The following is a 20,002-nucleotide window of genomic DNA, read 5'->3' as shown; positions in this document are numbered from 1 at the left end:
AAGTATAGAACAAGACATTTTGTGGTGCAAACGAAAGAAATAAAGAAGCTTGCTATAGTTACACAAAGAGATATCGTAAAGCGATGTCGTAAAGGTAATTCCTAATGAAGATTCATTCGTGACTCTGAAGAATCAACTTTTTTTACCGATTGATCCAAATGATCCGATCACTAAAACGAGCCCAACTTCTCATCGCTTCAGCGCTGCGGGGGGAGGAGTCTGCTGCTGACGTCACTCCTCCCCCTCAGAGGACGTCCATCCCGGGACGAGCAGAGCACAAGCTCTAAAAACAGCAAACCGTTATTTACACCTGAAAAATAAAGCTGAGAGCGAATATTTTCAGGTATGGTTTCAGATCTCTCCTTTGATTCCAGGATTTATCCGGTACCCGTGTTTTCTGGACTTTGGCCTTGTGTTTTCCTCTCCCGTCCTCCACTCGAGCTGTATTCTTTTTCTTCTTAAAGAATTCATCATCAGACACAATGTGGAGCAGGAGCGACGGCGAGGACGGATACGACTGTAACAAAACAGGTGAGATTCACAGGTGAGGTAAAGCCCGGTACATAAAGCACAGGACGGAGATGTGAGCTAGAAGCAGTGATTCTGATTTAAAGGCCAGCAGCAGACCGTTAGCACGGAACGGTTCGGATATAACGGGATTCTGTGCTATTTGCTACGTCATCACGTCCCGTTAACTAACACAGCAGAGGTGTTCTGTACGGAATCTCCAAGAGGACATACCATCATATGTTTTATTTTACTCCGTTTAACTTAACAAGTCAATTTAGATTCTGATTTATGTCGATATCCCGGGATAACAAATTAACTCGTAATCCAGGAAAAAACAGTGTTGTAACCCCAAGATAACAAGATGAATAATGCTGCCTTCATGTGCTCCTCTAAGATATTGTATTTTATGAGCACATGAATGGCCTTCAAAAGTTTGAGTGGTGATCGTTCAGGGCAAAGATGGTGGAAAGAAACAGTGTCAACACTTGGAATAGTGACACACACACACACTCAGTTTGCTTTAAAGCCTATTGTAGCAATAAAGCTAGCTAGCTAAGAGAATATTAGCTAATTCTAATGTTATTTAAGCTTACAAAGGAATAAAAATGTGAACTACATACCCGATGCTTTTCAAACATTGTCCCCGAAAAAAACAACCTTACTTCTAGCGTCCATGTTTGGTGGTTTATTCCGAGTACTGGGATGTGTATATGTCGTCATGACGACTGCACACCTGGGAAGTCTGATGTTTCCCAGGAGCATCTCAATAAACCACCAAAGTGAGCTCATTATCGCGGAGAAACCAAATAAATACTATGTATCAATACATGTCCGCTTACGGCTTCCATACAGAAAATAAGCTTATGATATTTAATTAAAGGAGATTTCACTTTAACAGCTAAAACACACTGCAGTCTAAAACCTTGAAGAGCCCCCCCCCCCCCCCTCCTGCTCTCTGTGACTGAATCATTGTTTGAAACATCATTCTTACTGATGAATCTTTGGTCTACAGGCCTCAGCAGCTCTTCAGGATGGGTCCTTGGCCCCCCCGGTCCTGGGAACGTTATACTGGGGGGGCGCAGACACAGCACGGTGTCTGACAGCGGGGACACAGGGATTGGTACTTACTGCTCTGACAGCATGGAGGGTAAGAAGTCTTTTTTAAATTTCTCTTTATCTGCCCGCCCCTCTCATTACCATCAGGCTTCCTGACGTTTCAGGCCGCCATATTTACCCCGCTGTGACGTCTTGCCTCCAGAGTGAAGGCGTGATGGAGGCGTGATGGAGGGGCAGCGTTTCAAACGACCCTGTAGAGTGTGTCCCTGACTGTGTTGTTTAAGTTTGTCCTCAGATATCTGATGAGAATATTTCAATAAAAGACAAAGAGACCTTGATGTTATCATCAGTTAACTCTGAGAGTGTATGCCCGGGCACCACGTGCACACCGTACTGTTCAGCGGTCAGCGGTCTGATTCCATGTTATCGTTCTATCTGTTGTTTTATATCACTACTTCTTCTTCCTACAGATGACTCCAGCTCCAGCACCACTCCTTTGTCTTTCCAGAGACTGTCCAACACTCACTTAGGTCCAGATCAAGATGGCGTCCCCTCCGTCCACGTCCTGCCGTCCCCCTCCCCCATATCCCCTGGAAGCTGGAGCAGGTCCCGTCAACCGCTCACACCTGGTGCAGCGAGCTGCCCGGAAATGAAGGAGCAGAGACCTATTCGAAAGTGGTCATCTCTCACCAAACTGTCGTCAGGTGGAGATAAGACGCGGACATCAGGGGACTCACACAACCCCGACTCACGAGGCTCCTTGGACAGGGGTGTGCTCTATGGGTACAGAAAGGAACCCCGGGCTTCAAACCTGGATCTTTATCTCCCTTTGTCTTCGTCCTCGCTCGGCCGCACCTTGCTGCTGCGCTCGCCGGGCGCTGCTCCTGGATACCGTTACCTCCACAGCAGCAGGTCACCCGCTCTGGAAACAGAGCGCTCCATCTCTTCTGCTCTGTCCTCACCGGCTAAACACAGCAGTCTGAGCTACAGCGCCTTACCTGAGGCCAAAGTGTCCCGGGGAGGAGGACAGGTGTTCAGCTTACCCACTCAGGGAGACCCCCTGCTAGGTCACCAGGGTGACAGAAGCTCCCCCATCCAGCCCGCAGTGCGCACACAGATGTGGCTGACCGAGCAGATGGAGTACAGGCCCAAAGCAGGACAACCTGGAGCAGAGGGCGGGGCTGGAGACGGCCTGTTGCCATGGCAGCAGGAACCAGGGCTGAACCAGGTGAGAGGAGTATAAGGAGGTCAAAGAAATGAGGGAGAAAGATAGAAGATAAAGACAAAACAAGTCACTGACGTATGTCCTCCTGTAACGGGATAGAAGAGTTATTTAGATAAGACTCAGATAATGCTTTATGGAAATCTAAATAAAGATTGGACAGAAAGGCTGGATTCAAACCTGGAACATGAATTTGACTTTCACTGACTGAAGTGTTTGTTTTGTTTTGTTTTGTTTCAGAGCTCTCTGCCCGTCAATACTCTGCTGAAGCTGAAAGAGGGACTGATGAGACAGAGAGAGCTGGAGATCGACAGGTACACACACACACACACACACACACACACACACACACACACACACACACACACACACACACACACACACACACACACACACACACACACACACACACACACACACACACACACACACACACACACACACACACACACACACACACACACACAAACAAACACACACACACGCACACAGTAAAATTCATTTCAGTGTGAAACGGTTCGTTTAACGGTTCTCTTTAAGACCTCGTCTCCACTTCCGCAGTTTATTCTGATTGGCCGGCTCAATGGAAGCCTTCTGCTGAAGTTCTTGGTTTCATATCAGTGAACTATGGCGTGTTTTTAACAGAAGAAGGCGTGTAGCGCCCTCTGCAGACTCATCCTGGGATTACAAACCTTTGCCCGTGTTTAGTCTGAACATCCAGCATCACTACGAGAGTTTAAAATGAGGATCATCTTGAAAGATGTTTTTTTAGGTGAATCCAACCTGCAGGTACAACATGTGGTTATTCATAATGTGAACTTCTCTGTAAAGCATCAAAATCATCAATGAATGATTACATCAATAAATGAATGATTACATTAATAAATATATGATTGATTACATTAATAAATGAATGATTGATTACATCAATAAATAAATGAATGATTACATTAATAAATTAATTAATGATTAAATTAATAAATTAATGAATGATTACATCAATAAATGAATGAATGATTACATTAATAAATAAATGATTACATTAATAAATGAATGAATGATTACATTAATAAATGAATGATTATATTATTAAATGAATGAATGATTACATCAATAAATGAATGAATGATTACATTAATAAATAAATGATTACATTAATAAATGAATGAATGATTACATTAATAAATGAATGATTATATTATTAAATGAATGAATGATTACATCAATAAATGAATGAATGATTACATTAATAAATGAATGAATGGTTACATTAATAAATGAATGATTACATTAATAAATGAATGAATGATTACATTAATAAATGAATGATTACATTAATAAATGAATGAATGATTACATTAATAAATGAATGATTACATTAATAAATGAAGTTACTTAGTTACCTAGAAGTGAAGCACCTGACTTTGTAATCTCCAAACATTCAGAGTTTTGTTTCATTCTGAAGATCAAACCCTGGATCTGTGTCAGCTGAGTCAGAGGTGGGTGAGATACTGGATGGTTTCTAAAACACACTAGAAGTACTCACTGATTTGGCCAAAAAGCAGTATGCAGTATGTGAACAAATGTGAGATCCACAGTTTGCCATAAGTACCAGGATGTCGTACTGATGATGTATTTATCAGACTGTTTCCCACAATGCAAAGCGCCAGATCAGAGTTCAAAATGATGGACAGTAACTGCCATGGTAACCGTGGAAATGGAGTGAGGAACTGATGATGATGGTGTGTGTGTGTGTGTGTGTGTGTGTGTGTGTGTGTGTGTGTGTGTGTGTTTCAGACAAAAGCAGCAGATCCTGCAGATCCATGCCCGGATCAGAGAGAACGAGGTCAGAGTGCAGCAAGTCCTGCACAGCCAGAGAGGCTGGTTCGACCACACACACATCCTCAGTCCTAAGGTAACACATCTGCAGATTTAACACACATACATCTTTGATCTGAAGTCACAGAACTGGTCCTGCCTGTCCTATAGGAACCCTTGTTGAGAGCGGCCTGTCAGCAGCCCTCTGATAGGCTGTGCTGTGACGAGGAGCTCGGCAGGAAGCTGGCTGTCGCTGAACTTGAAGTTCTTCATTTAAATGAGTTCTTCAAACAAGTTACACAGAAATACAACGAGGACATCAGGAAGCTGGAGGAGAAGGTACAAACTGTTTCCTTTGTCTACTTCTCGAAATTCTCTTTTGTGTCCTAGTTCAACATTTCAAACGAGGATTTCTTTTGTGTTGCCCAGGTGAAGACGAGGGATCGTTACATCAGCAGCCTGAAGAAGAAGTGTCAGAGAGAGAACGAGCAGAACCAGGAGAAACAGCAGCGCATAGAGACTCTGGAGAAATACCTGTCTGACCTGCCCACGCTGGACGAGGTGCAGGGGCAGGCTACACAGGTACACACACACACACACACACACACACACATAGGAGGATCTGCACCCTGAGGGCTGGGATTATAAAAGCTCCTCTTACGAGGCTTGGTTTTCAGGCTCCTCTCTTCAATAATGCTAATTTATCCGATGCTAATGGTTCAAACTAAGCGGTAAGCTCCTGTGTTTAAAAATGAAGCCGGTCTGGTGGTGGACAAACCTGCAGTTCTTAAAGTGACCACTAGAGGCTGGCTGCAGAAACACACCCATTCTAAAAAGCCTGTTTTTACAGCAGAGATGAACATGTTTACAGCCTGGTTCAAAAAACCAAATAGGTGTGATTAGCTCATGTCTCGATGGACACACACTGTACGGGGGGTGAATGTTTTGATGACTCATCAGTTTTGATTTGATGAAGGATAAGAGTTATTCACAATAAGGCATGTAGCTGACCTGATAGATAGGCGGGCACGGTGAAGGTTAGACTGAGACAGCATTTCCAGCAAGGAGACCACCATGGATGGGACTCCAGCGCCCCCTGCAGGAACAGACGGGTGACGTCACTCAGACTTTGTCCTTTAATATTTACAGTCTATGTTTTAAAGGGATGGTGTTCTGAAAAGGTTGATGATGGGTTGTAGATTTGCTCCGTAAATTGCTATTAATCTTATTTTCCTCTTATTTTTAAATGTGTGTGTGTGTGTGTGTGTGTGTGTGTGTGTGTGTGTGTGTGCTCAGCAGGAGCAGGTGCAGCAGAAGGCCAAACACCTGGAGAGGACAATAAGTCGGTTGGAGAGCAGCCTGCAGGAGGGCTGTGCTCTGCTAGAGGAGAAAAACATGAAGATGGAGCAGCAGGCGAGGAGAGAGAAGGAGCTGATAGCATCTGTGCACAGGTGACACACCTGACCACATGCATATATATTCTTTTATAGTTTCACTTCGCCTTATAGACAATATTCACTCACAATACTCAAATGAACAGCGAATACAGAAAATTTGATGCCAAAAAACACCTTGAACAAAAGAAAGGGGTCATAGGGTACCCCTTTCTTTAAGGAGACACCGGGCAGAGTTCCATTAGGAAGCTAGGCTATAACTTCATTACCATGGTTACTAGAAAATGACTTCTACACCTCACTAATCAGGCTAGTGACAGCATTAGCTAACCCCTCTCTTCAGCTCCACCCCCTTGTCCAAATATGGGCATCCTGATGGTGAAGTCCAAAGTCATCTCTTTCTGTCTCCCTCTCTCTCTCACTCTCTCTCTCTCTCTCTCTCTCTCTCTCTCTCTCTCTCTCTCTCTCTCTCTCTCTCTCTCTCTCTCTCTCTCTCTCTCTCTGTCAGTCTGCAACAGAAGGTGCAGCAGTGTTTGGATGACGGCGTCAGGTTACCTGTTCAGGACCTAAAGTGGCTAGAGGTGGAAAACTCTGAACTTCTGGAGCAGCAGGACCACACTAGCAGGGTAAACACACACACACACACACACACACACACACACACACACACACACACACACACACACACACACACACACTCACACTCACACTCACACTCACACTCACACACTCACACACTAACATACAATCTGTTCTCCCCTCCAGCTGATCAAACACCAGAGAGAACAGATCGAGAGACTCACATCCAAACTGACGGTACGTTTGTTTTCGTAAGACTATTTCAGTAAAAGTGAGAGCATAGCGCCCCCTGTACTTTAGAGAGCGTATTGAATAATGAGCCTTATTTCCATCTCTGCCCTTGGTGCTTTTATTGTGAAATGCTGCTTGACCTCCATGAAGGTACTTCCTGTGGTGAATTATGAAAAGGTTACTATTTGTAGATTTTGGTGATTTAGGGTTTGCTACGTTATCATTTCATCTGTTGACTTGTTTTTTTACAACACCGGTGTTACGGTTTAAAAAGTGATCACGTTAACTTGTGACTTGTGGCTAAATGCGTCATAGTAGTACAAAAGAAGGTGAAGACGGAAAGTGTCCCTATGAATGAATTTTTATTATGTTTAAAATAATACATTCGGCTGAAAGTCACCAGTTAACAGGGTAACACTTTGATCCATTCAAATGATAAATCATTATCTGGGTCACTGTTTGACTCGTCTGTGGGAAAAAAGCTGAAGGTGGAGCCTCAGCGTGATGTTGTTCTCACAAACGAACTGAAAGGATTTCATTACTGGTGGAAAAGATTCTCCCTTTAAGAATCACTCAGACTTACTTCACTGTTTTCTGTTCTTCAGGCCACCAGCAGCAGACTGCAGGAGAAAAGAGGCGTGTCTCTATTACAGCAGACTGCTCCCCCTGGTGACGACAACAGCCTGGACCCTCCCGACAGAGCCCCCCCACAGGTATCACTGGAGGTGTTACTGTGTTTCAGGGTTGTTGTTTGACTTCCACTCCAATAGAAGAAGTCATGTTGTCGTCGTCTTGCTTCAGATATCAGTACCCGCCGTGGAGGCTCCTGAAGTGGGCCGCCTGCTGAAGGAGATGTCCCTGTGTCTGCTCGACCTGCAGACGCTTTGCAGCATCCTGAGCCAGAGAGCTCAGGGGAAGGAGCCCAACCTGAGTCTGCTGCTGGGCATGAAATGTAACACACACACACACACACACACACACACACACACACACACACACACACACTGTTTACCTGCTGCAGCATGAAGTCACCTTCATCTGTTTTATTGACAGACTTTCATCTCTTTCTGATGTTTCTCTGCAGCTCTGAGTGTGTCTGCAGAGGAGAGCGACAGCAGACGGGAGGAGGAGGAGGAGCTCCGCTTCAAGCTGCTGGAGGTCAGCCAACTGAGGAGGGACATCGACGAGCTGAGGAGGAGCATCTCAGACCGCTACACCCAGTGTATGGGGGACAGCTGTGTCTCCCAGAGAGTCACAGTGACTCCCAGTGACACCCAGTGACACCCAGTGTATGGGTGACGGCTGTGTCTCCCAGAGAGTCACAGTGACACCCAGTGACACCCAGTGATGCCCAGACACTTCCAGTGACACCCAGTGATGCCCAAGGACTCCAAATGACACCAAGAGACTTCCAGTGACACCAACAGACTTCCAGTGACACCCAGTGACACCCAGAGACTGTCAGTGTCACCCAGTGACGCCCAGAGACTTCCAGTGACATCCAGTGACGCCCAAGGACTCCAAATGACACCCAGAGACTTCCAGTGACACCCAGTGACACCAAGAGACTTCCAGTGACACCCAGAGACTTTCAGTGTCACCCAGAGACTTTCAGTGTCACCCAGTGACGCCCAGAGACTTCCAGTGACACCCAGAGACTTCCAGAGACTTCCAGTGACGCCCAGAGACTTCCAGTGACACCCAGTGACTTCCAGTGACGCCCAGTGACTTCCAGTGACACCCAGTGACTCCCAGTGACTTCCAGTGACACCCAGAGACTTTCAGTGTCACCCAGTGACACCCAGAGACTTCCAGTGACACCCAGAGACTTCCAGTGACACCCAGGGAGATCTAGAGACTACTAGTGAAACCCAGTGACACCCAGTGACACCCAGTGACGCCCAGAGACTGCCAGTGACACCCAGTGAGATCTAGAGACTACTAGTGAAACCCAGTGACACCCAGAGATTCCCAGGACCCTCCTGCTGGTGTCGGACCCTGTGTCTGTTTAACCCTTTTATCCTCAATGAGGAATGATTTAAGCTTTAAGCATCCATCACCCTATAGACAGTGGACTCCAGAGGTGCAGTGGACTCACTTGTGGGATCATCGTGAACCAGACACAAACTGAATTTAACAGAATCAATAACTTAAAAAAGTGTCATTGATCAATATTGATTCTGTGCATTTAACCACCGGCTTTAAGTCGACCACAGGACTCTTTTTTATTCAATAATTATCTGGTCAACATTTCTGCTGCCAAAGAAGTGAAGTAAAGAAAACAGCACGTGCACTTTTTGTGGATAAGACTCACTCTTCTGTGCAGGCAGCTTGCAGAATAAATGACTTCCCTAACTTTAATTATCTCTGCATGTTTCATCATGTCTGCAACTTTAAATGCTCTAAGTTACCATGGGAACCAGGACAAAGGGACTGTGCGTTCAGATTTCACATACCATTGACAGCTATGACTTTTTTATCACACTCTCTCTCTCTGCTCTGTTTAGTTTTTACATTTAAAGAAATAAAACCAAAGAAATGTTTGAAATGTTGAAATCTGACCTTTGAGGTTTTTAATGACACTTCAAGTAGATCGTTGGCAGACAAAGTCTTACAGATGGAATATAGTCACATTCTGTCAGTAAAGCTGTCCGAACACATTAGTCACATGGAGAGAGGTGACAGAGAGACGAGCTGCAGGCTGTGAGAATGTTCTGCAGGATGTGTGAGCAGGAGGAACTCGAGAATGTAAAGATGGAGAAGTTAGAACGAATGAGTGGGAAGTTTAAAGTGAGTAAGGAAGGACATTTAATATATAGTATTTCATTCAAAATGTTTCAAAGTTACAGATTCTCTGATAATGTACCTTTATGAACATGCAGCTTACCTGTTCATTCTTTTGCATCCAGTACAAACATTTTCACCTTCACTATATATTTTTAAATACATGATATTTTTTGTTTGTCATCTTAAATAACTATACGGTGGCCCTGACATTTTACTCAAAGCTAAAATAATCAGCACAAAAAATGTTTCAGTTTTCAACTTCCATTATATATTTTTTTTTTTTGTGTGGAATACTTTTGTAGTTCAAAGTTTGAGGTTTTCATTCAATATTTGAATATTTAGTGGAACACTTTTGTGTCTTATTCATTTAGGGCTTTAGAAAAATGTCTCTCGGTTTTTTATGTTTCATCTAATATTTAAACGGTAAGTGAAATGTTTTTGCACCTTAAGGGCCACCGTAAAACTGTGCTTTATATGAAGTAATGTAAAAAAAAAGTGTTGTTCACATGGTTAATAAAATATTGTTTGGTTTCTTACCATCCTGAGTCAGAATTCTTCCAGTTTATTGGTGTGCACCTGAAAAGTAATGTTAGTAAACATCCTCAGTGAAGTTACCCTTGATCTTTCACAAGAGTCTGACCACTGACAGGTGACGCTGATAATAACCCTGATGATCCAAAGAATAAAACAACAACAGCAGACAGATTACAGATAAAGCAAAGGGAAGCAAACTTTATTGAAAGGCTATGAAAACAATGTGTGTGCGTGTGTGTGTGCAGAGTTTAACGACACAGTGTCGAGAGAACAGAAAGACACAAAGAGAAGAAACGTGATGTGACGCTGAAGCTTTCAGTAACTTGAGTTCCTTTATTCTGAAGCTCTGACAGGAAGTAGTGCTGACCCAGATCCGATTCTGTTAAAATCTGAAGATCAAACGGTCACATGCTGTTTTCACACTTCAACTAAAAAGCTGCGCATGTGAACAAACAGTCCACGTCTGAACACAGCAGGACACCTTCAGGAGGTTTGTGTGAAAACTGAGTCTCAGATGTGCACGCACACACACACGCACGCGCACACACTAAACAAAAACAACAATAAAAAGAATAGAATGCCCCGCAGAGAAAGAGCCCGTCATTGATTGTAAACATTACAGTTTATCATACAAGAGTAACTGTGCTGCCCTGTGTGACAAACACACACACACTGAGTTAGTGAAGAAGCAGGACAAACAGCAGGTACGAGGACAGCTCCACTCGATCAGTAACTACTCTGTCCTCACAGATCTGACTTTTTGAAAGTGACCAGCAGCAGAGATTGATTTCAAACAGCTTCTTCTTCTTCTTCGTGTGATTGTTTTGATAAAAGCTGAACACTTTAAAGATTCCACCTGGACACCCTGAACACCATCTTCACACTGAACGATTTTAGGCTCATTCTGAGCCCAGATTTGTGTCACATAATTTATTCTCAGAGTTCAGCTGGACTGAGTTTAGTTTGCTGTGCAGTGTCCAGGAGGCACAAGGGCCAATCAGCTGTCAGACTGGTCTGAATGTCAGGACTAAGGTTGTCAAAATGTTTGAAACCACCAAGGTTAAACAATACACCTGTTATTTTAATCATAAAAACATAACATTTGTGTCTCTATCAAACAGAGAGCAGCTTCATATCATTAGTAAAGTTTGGGTACTGACTTCAGACAGTGTGCACTATTTTAGTTGCTGTGGTGTCCAAATTGTTTATTCTTTTAGAGTCATATCAAAGGTTAAAGTTTGGCTACATCAAATCCTCCTGTAGAGAGCAGAGAGGTTGTTCCACCAGCCACAGCTTCCAAAAGGTGTTTGCAGAAAAGACTACTATTACAACGCTGGTTTGATGAAGAGTCCAAAAGTTCTGCAGTTTATCTCCAGTTTAGAACCAGGAGTGACGGATTAACAACTTTTAAATGATGAGAAGGAACATCTCAAAAGATGTTTCACTCTTTCACTAAAGTGCTCTGAAGTCATGATGCCTGCAGGACGAGAAAAAAACTCCTTTTTGAATGAAGTTCTGTTTGTGAAGCAGGTTAACACTGAGAAAACAAAGAGCTCTAACTGGCTCAGTGAAGATGATCTCTTGTGCTCTATGAAGTCTTGTGATGTGTATTTACCGACATGTATCTTTAGATTGACTTTATATTTAACAATGCTGCTTAAAACCCTGTGTGTTGTGGTCTGAAAACATCTTTATCTTCAGTTGATTCTGCAAACCTCTCACTCCTCCTAATGTGAGCTGGAATGAACCTCACTGACTGGTTACACATCTGGTTTTAAAATAATGAATAAATATTCCTTCTGATTGATTTCTGATCAGAGAGGAGGTCCATGAGGATGATTTAGTGTTATTGTTGATGAGAAACAAAAACTCTAAACTAAAGCGCCCCCCCCCCTTTTTTTACAGCTCATTAATATCTACATAAAATACCCAGAAAGCCCCCTTTGTTCAACGTCACCCCCTCCTCTGACCTTTAACCCCCCCACATTCAGAGAAGACAGAGGTTTCTGTTTGTTCTCCCTCTGCTCCTCAGATCATCCTCTGATTCCGTCCTCTGAGCATATTTCTCCCACAATCCTCCTGTGATCTCTGCAGTAACTCTGCCAGGCCTCTAGGTGGAGCCGTCCCCCTCAGGAGGTTTTGAAGGAGTTTCCTCTGAAAGCATCTCGCTGGAGATCCCGGTGTCTCCTCCTCTGTTCTCTGCTCCGTTACTCAGAGTCATTTTCTCCAGAGCTGCAGGAAGATACACCGACAGACACGTGAGCATGGATAAAAACATACAGAAATCGTACAGACATCAACATCGTACAGAAATCGTACAGACATCACACAGACATCAACATCGCACAGACACCGACATCGTACAGACACCGACATCGTACAGACACCTACATCGTACAGACACCGACATCGTACAGACACCATACAGACATCAACATCGCACAGACATCAACATCGCACAGACATCGCACAGACATCGCACAGACATCAACATCGTACAGACACCATACAGACATCAACATCGCACGGACATCGTACAGACATCGTACAGACGTTGTACAGTCATCAACATCGTACAGACGTTGTACAGACATCAACATCGCACGGACATCGTACAGACATCAACATCGCACAGACATCAACATTGCACAGACATCGTACAGTCATCGTACAGTCATCAACATCATACAGACATCAACATCGCACAGACATCGACATTGTACAGACATCAACATCGCACAGTCATCGTACAGACATCAACATCGCACAGACATCGCACAGACATCGCACAGACATCGTACAGACATCGTACAGACATCGTACAGACATCAACATTGCAGACATCGTACAGACATCAACATCGCACAGTCATCGTACAGACATCAACATCGCACAGTCATCGTTCAGACATCAACATCGTACAGACATTAAACAGACATCGTACAGACATCGTACAGACATGAAACAGACATCGTACAGACATCATACAGACATGGAACAGACATCATACAGACATGGAACAGACATCAAACAGCCATCATACAGACATCGTACAGACATCGTACTGACATCGTACAGTTGTCTGGTGTCCCTACTAGTTTGAATCAGTAGCTGTATTAATGACACACAGTCAAGCTCTATGACGCCACCATTTTACAGAAAACCCCAGAATGTATAAAGGACACTTCCTCCTGCCTGCCTGTACAAGCAGGTGGATCTCTGATCCGCCTGCTTTTACATCTGCAGCCACCAGGGGGCACACCGTGATAACATTTATTTTTGATTTTTAAAGGAGGATTTGTAAACTCACCCTGCAGTGACGCTGAGCTGTTAGGGGGTGCTGTGCTGCTGTCGTCCAGTTCATCCAGGTAGAGTCTGTAGTGATGCCCGCTGTCGTCTTCATACTCTACATTCTCATCATCACTGTCCACCTCTGGAGCCACGTACACCACCTCAAATTCTATCTGCCCCCGCTGACACACACACACACACAAACACACACACACGGTGAGCACTGAGAGGAAACAGTGTGTGTGGACTCAGTTGTGTCTCTGTGCTCGTGGTACCTGCTGGGACAGGATGGTCACAGCCTCCTTGTGTTTGGCGTCTCTCAGGTTGATACTGTTGACGGCGAGGATGGCGTCTCCGACGTGCAGACCTCCACAGCGATCTGCCGGCTGGCTGGGGTGAATCTCTGATATCAGGATGGGAACGCCGTGCTCCTTCCCGCCCTGAAGAGGAGAAACAAGTCCAGATTTCACTTTAGGGATGGAGCAGAGCATCATCGCTCTCAGCTGTTATTCAGCAGCATGCTGAGGTCGTCTCTATGACACTTGTTGACACAGCAGTCTTCAGATACAAAGCAGCCCGTGAGCTCGTCTCTGTACTGATTGTTTTTGAGGAGTAAAAAGAGGTCTTACTGTGATGGAGATCCCCAGCCCCTCATGGTCCTCTTTGACCAGCACCACCTTCCTGATGGGACCGACTCCCTGCGTCTTCTTCAGCATGTCAGGGTCCTGTGATGGACACATTTGAACTAATAGAAAAGAGACTCATAGAAAAGGCTTTGACATTTAAACTGTGATGTATTGAAACACTCACGTGTCCCACAGGGGAGGGCAGAGGTTTCTTTGGGTCGTTTCGTCCTCTACACGCCCTGATGACAGTCTTGTGGCGGTGCAAGTGGATCTCCGCCTCCAGCTGGTTCCACAGTTTGTCATGAGCTGGCCCCTTCATGTCCCGACCCAGCAGCTGGATCTGCTGCACCCTGAAACACACAGCAACACACTCTGCTGTCAGTGCAGATCACAGTCCTGTATTCAGTGACTGATTTGAACTCATCAGTTATCGTCTGATGATGCTATTTGTCTCTGGGAACAAAGGCCACCCGAGCATTGGTGTAGATATTAACGTGAATGATAAACAACTTCCTGCCAAGATTCCTGCCTTTCTGTGTGCCGCATCGTGTACAATCCAATCAGACTCCTGAGAAGTGTGTTCATATCAAAAGTGACATTTGCCCTTATAGAAAACAGTATTTTTGTTTATTCCCCCTGAGGAGCGCCTCTACATCAGTTTCCTGTGAGTCTCAGTCTTCACTCTGGATCACTTCAGTTCCTATGAACCTGAAAAACAAGCTCATGTTCTTTATTCACATTAATGAGTGTGAAGTTTCATCATGATGCAGATTAGTAAAGGGTCAAAGTTCAAGCTTTGTCAGGAGAAAACTACTTTAGAAATGTTTGTTGAATGAGAGTAGTCATTTACGATGCATTCAAGGGAGTCAGGAAATCTTAATGCTCACAAGTCTTAGTTTGACAACAGAAAACTACATCTCAAAATGGCCCATTGGAAAGAACTCCCAAGTTAACATCCACGGTAACAGTCAACGTCCCTGTAGGCTGAGATCTGGACATGCGTACAGGAAGCTACTCCACCTGGTGGACTCAAAGAACGACACACTAACTGTATGATGTGAACACATCATAGACACTTCTATATATTTGATATACCTGTGTAGCTGACTCCGCCCCCTCTGGAAGTTATCTTATGATCTCATAATGTGCTCATGACAAATCTCCAGCTTCAACCTCACAGGTGTGACAAGGTCTCGCTCCTCACCTGCCAGCCAGCTCCTTGTCCAGGTATTTAGCAGCCAGTCTCGCTCCGTACACCTCGGCCTGCAGTACCGCCATGTGCCTGCGGAGGGCCTCATTCTCTTTCCTGTACAGTCTCACTTCAGCCTCCAGCCGCGCCTCAGCCAACTTCTCCTTCTTACTGGCCACCAGCTCCTGCTCCTGGAACAAACACAGCACATGTGAACATGACGCACACACTTTGTACGACACATCAACACAACACAACACAGGACACATCAACACTCAACACACAACACACAACACAACAACACATCAACACAACAACACAGGACTCGTCACATCAACACGACACCTTCAATCAGACCAGAAGTTCAAACTTGGATAGGATCAATAATATGGATCTCTTTAAGGCTTGTTGTTTCCATTGCACAAAACACTTCTCAGCACCAGTCGTTGTTGCTAGGATACGAAATGTAACAGATGGTTTAAAATGTGCTAAATAAATGTCTTTAGATAAGGAAGGGAAGCACTGAAAATAGATCCAACAAGTTTGAGCTCAGCTAACATGAATTAAAGCTGAAACAACATCTGAGCCCCCCCCGACCCTGAACCTGATATCAGGATAACATGGGGGCCGCCGGGGGAATATGGTCTCTTGTCATTGACAAAGCTGATATCAGAAGCCCCACCCCTTCTTGATTCTGATTGGTCGGTAAGGGAGAGCGATGACAGTGACAGCCTGGTGCTGTTACGAAAGTCACAAAGCTGCTGATGCTGAAAATACTGAACTACATGGGTTAGCATAGAAAACAGCGTGAGTGGAAACAGGCTCTTATGACAGAAGTAACAATTAATGAACACTGCTGGTGTGATATTATAGATCATGTGTAGAGGTTTCTGAGTGGAGTTCAGAGGCTCAGAGAAAAGAGACATAACATCATCTCACCTCAACTAAAGAATCACCATTCAAACTAGTGTGTGTGTGTTGTCCATAACAAGTTGATCTGTGTTCATCAGCTGTGTGAGCTCTGTACGGTAAAGGCCTGCTGTTAGTGAGTGGGGAGACAGTCCTACTACTACATTGTGAGGGTGTGTTCAAGCTGTGTTCAGTGAAGCTACACAATCTATATCGTGCGCGCACGCGCACGCACACGCACACGCACGCGCATGCACACACACTTACCATGTGATCCATTAAGGGTGCAGGCTTAGAGGGAGAGCAGCAGCAGAGGAGGAAACCCGAGGAGTCACAGATTAGAGGCATGATCATTTGAGGAGGACAGAGTTAGTGAAAGGAAAGACCATCAGAGCGCAGGAACCAATCAGAGGGCAGGAACCAATCAGAGAGCAGGAACCAATCAGAGAGCAGGAACCAATCAGAGAGCAGGAACCAATCAGAGAGCAGGAGCAGCAGAAAAACAAATAAACAAAGCAGCAGAAACAAACACATTACTGCTTCTGGTTCCCTCCAAAAACAGCATCAGTAAAAAAACTGACATCAAATAAATACATAAATGATTCAAGAAAATCAATAATTCCACCAGAGCAAAAGAGCAAAAGACAGATAATGATCGCTGGGTTCAAAGAATGAAGTATAAAGTTAATAAAGACGCATTATGTTTCAATGTTTAAGAACTCATTTGGAATATGATCTATGTCTTGTTGTATTTGGGAGTTTAATCTGCAGAGATTACAATGAGAATAATAATGTTTGATTCTTTATTTATTCTCATCTTTCAACGTTAAAGAATCATCCCTCTTCATCTCATGTCACTGACACTCACTCATGATGTGCTTTGTAATCAAACACTGGCTGTAAAGATAAATAAAAAGAGATGAAGCATTACTTCATGTTCTCTGTTAAAGGTGTAGAACTGTAGAGACGTGATCAGTTCAGATTCATGTGTTTCATATTATGTTACTCAATAACTCTGAACATTTACTCTCATGTGAAGTCTGGCTCACACTAAACTGAATACTGGACCAGAAGATGCTGATCAGTCTGATCCAGATGTTAAAGAGAGTGAACATTAAAGGGAGGTGGTTAAAAGCACATCCTGTGATTCACAGACAGAAACCTGTTGATTTAGTGTCAGCAGCGCCCCTGAACGAGACCTCGTTGGGATCGTATAAACTTGATTTGTGACGTTCACCTCTATACGAAGATAAAGTTTAACCTCCTCCTACCAGTCTGTCTTTGATGGAGTCCGAGTCCTCGTCCTGGCCTTGTTTGGCGTGAAGCTGCAGCTGTAGAGCGTGAAGCTGCAGCAGCTGGTCGTGCACCTCTCTCTCCACCACCGAGCGCTCAGCCTTCACATCAGTCAGCTCCGAGCGCAGGTCCACCAGCTGAGCCTGCAGAGGGACCACCATCAGGATTAGAGTTTCAAAATGTTCTTTATTACTTTAAGAAAACACAGTTTTTTTTAAACAATCGATTATTTTAGATGATCAATAGTATGGAACAAAGCTATAAAAACACGTTTGTGTGAGGAGAGAGAGAGAGAGAGAACCTGAGAGTGAGCTAAATGACACACAGGCATTGACAACACTTCGGTGTGCAGTTGCCTGCAATGAATGACCCAACATTGGTGCCTAGAACTTGTATTTTGGTTGCCATGGTAGCGTACAGTTTGAATTAGGGCGGTGAAACGCTGAGTCAAGGGCTAAAGTTTCATCTTGACATCCGGAAGCATTTCCAATGTGTTTGTACAATTTAAACAGTGTGCAGGAGTTTTACTGCAATTTGTGAAATCAAGATTTGAATCCTGGTATCATGTTGACAACCCTAACCTGACACAGACTCACCTCCACTTTGAGCTGCAACACAGTCTCAGTTTTTGTGTTTGAGCTGGAACACAGTCTGAGTTTTGGCTCTTACCTCCAGTTTGTGTTTGAGCTGGAACACAGTCTGAGTTTTGGCTCTTACCTCCAGTTTGTGGTTGAGCTGGAACACAGTCTGAGTTTTGTGACACAGCTGGGCGAAGCAGGAGCTCAGGCTCGTCATCTTCTGTCGGCCCTCGTAGGTGATGTCCACCTGGTCAGGGTCTATCTCCCCCAGCAGCAGGTCCACGTCCACGAAGGCCTTGTCAAACTCCTTCTCCAGCACCTCCAGCCAGCGGAACATGGACATCCCAGGGCCCAGGCCTGAGCCCGGGCCTGCCGGGGAGCATCCGGCCGAAGCAGACATCACCACGGCGCTGCTGCTGCTAACGTTAGCTCGATGCTAACTGTGACGAAGCGTCTCTCGGATAAACACCGTGAGATAACCCACCGGAAATATCCCGAGCCTTAATTTTAACACGGAGACAAACCTGACGACTGTTGTTGATTCTGCTCCACAAACCAGGAAGTCCCACCGACTTCCGTTTGGACCTGACAGCCACTACTACTGTCTGCTTCAGGGAGACGCAGTGGATCGCAGAGTGATGAGAATAACGACTCGTTTTAGTGATCCAGAGTATTTGACTCTTTGGCTCCTTCTGCTCACAAACGGCTCTTAATTTGGTAAATTAGACTTTTATAGCATCAGCCAAATGAATAAATGAGTGTGCATTTATTTAAATTAGCCTATTCATTATAATTCTTCCAAACCAGATCATTCCCAGATGTACAGTAGGTCCTATTTAACTTGAAGTTTGGTACCTTTATACAACGCAGGGTTAGAAAAAAAAAAAAGTAAAGAGATTTATCTCGTAAATTTACGAGTTCGAGACCAGCCTGGCCAAAATGATGAAAGGAGAACTCTTAAAAGTATTTTCAGAATCAGAATCAGAATCAGAATCTGAATCGTGTTTTATTGCCAAGTACATTTACACATACAGTGAGTTTGACTTGGTGTATTGGTGCTAAACAATTAACAAGGGAATAAAGCAGAACTAGCAACAACTTAAATAATACAGTATAAGAAGCTATTACAATATATAAAATAGAATTTAAAAATGTAAAATATAAATATAAAAAATAAAACACAAAATGTACAAAAGGTGCAAAGTAGGAGCTGTGCAGTGGACTATGAGAAAACATCTTAGTGTGTGTAACTACTCACAGAGTGCATGTAAAGAAAATACATTTAAAGTCCAGTGGGCGTTAATGTAACACATAAAGAACAGTTCAGCATTCACATTACTTGATGTTTTACTGACTGTGGGGCTGATGAGAGTCTGTGTTATGTGGGAGGAGGGGGGGGACATTGTTCATCACTTTTGTTTCCTCAACAGACACAACTTCCTCAGTCAGTGTGGTTCTTTCTTCGAAAAAGCCACAGTTATATTTTAAGACAATGTCATGATGATGATGTACCAAAAGTACAAGTAAAGTCCCAAACACAACTATCTGATATTAGTGTCTGTTATCTGTCTGTTTAGTGTCTTACGTGCAGAGCCAGTTTGTGTCCTGTTCATCATTTTACAGATAAACACGTTCTTTCAAGTTGAACTGTTTTTTACGACTACACAAGGAGGAAGCCTTTAGTAAACCTTCACTAAAGTATAACAAGATGCTCCATGTTTGTCATTTGAGAACAGGCTGCTGCTGCTCTTCTGATATAGACTATAATAACCACTTTCTTCTTTAAAGGTTTTAAGGGTTTTAAGGGTTTCATCATCATTGCGCACTCAAACTGGTAAATTTATGACTTTATTCTCATAAATAATGTTTCAAATGACTGAAAAATGAACGGCATGCATTTGTTTTCTATTTTGATTCCATAATGGAGAGAAACACCATGATTAAAGACTATTTTTGCCTATAGACAAACAGAACTGAACATTCAC

General features: G+C 43.9%; 2 protein-coding genes across 4 annotated transcripts; one reads left to right on the top strand and one right to left on the bottom strand.

The window, feature by feature from the left end:
- The first annotated feature begins 211 nt into the window (after positions 1 to 211).
- Positions 212 to 10,136, top strand: cep85l (centrosomal protein 85, like). 2 transcript variants are annotated; one of them, XM_020647198.3, is made up of 14 exons: positions 212 to 343; positions 465 to 531; positions 1,523 to 1,657; positions 2,037 to 2,794; positions 3,029 to 3,102; positions 4,586 to 4,703; positions 4,778 to 4,945; positions 5,036 to 5,188; positions 5,903 to 6,057; positions 6,509 to 6,626; positions 6,766 to 6,816; positions 7,416 to 7,523; positions 7,612 to 7,762; positions 7,895 to 10,136. In XM_020647198.3, exons 2-14 carry the CDS (start codon positions 483 to 485, stop codon positions 8,089 to 8,091), a joined length of 2,235 nt encoding a protein of 744 aa, XP_020502854.1. In that variant the 5' UTR covers positions 212 to 343; positions 465 to 482; the 3' UTR covers positions 8,092 to 10,136. The 2 variants fall into 2 exon arrangements, with proteins under 2 accessions (XP_020502854.1, XP_020502855.1); XM_020647199.3 differs by lacking the exon at positions 212 to 343 and having other exon boundaries at positions 399 to 531; positions 5,906 to 6,057.
- A 166-nt stretch (positions 10,137 to 10,302) lies between these two features.
- gopc (golgi-associated PDZ and coiled-coil motif containing) lies at positions 10,303 to 18,590 on the bottom strand. Of its 2 annotated transcripts, XM_065963793.1 has the most exons (9): positions 18,157 to 18,590; positions 17,418 to 17,582; positions 16,414 to 16,437; positions 15,253 to 15,428; positions 14,233 to 14,398; positions 14,052 to 14,147; positions 13,698 to 13,862; positions 13,442 to 13,604; positions 10,303 to 12,363 (listed from the first exon to the last, which is right to left on the bottom strand). In XM_065963793.1, exons 1-9 carry the CDS (start codon positions 18,415 to 18,417, stop codon positions 12,242 to 12,244), a joined length of 1,338 nt encoding a protein of 445 aa, XP_065819865.1. In that variant the 5' UTR covers positions 18,418 to 18,590; the 3' UTR covers positions 10,303 to 12,241. The 2 variants fall into 2 exon arrangements, with proteins under 2 accessions (XP_065819865.1, XP_065819866.1); XM_065963794.1 differs by lacking the exon at positions 16,414 to 16,437 and having other exon boundaries at positions 18,157 to 18,589.
- Positions 18,591 to 20,002: the final 1,412 nt, after the last annotated feature.

Source organism: Labrus bergylta, chromosome 15 (genome assembly GCF_963930695.1).
Source record: "Labrus bergylta chromosome 15, fLabBer1.1, whole genome shotgun sequence".
Lineage (NCBI taxonomy): Eukaryota > Metazoa > Chordata > Actinopteri > Labriformes > Labridae > Labrus > Labrus bergylta.
Note: the sequence above shows the minus strand (reverse complement) of the source record. Positions and strands in the feature narration are given on the sequence as shown.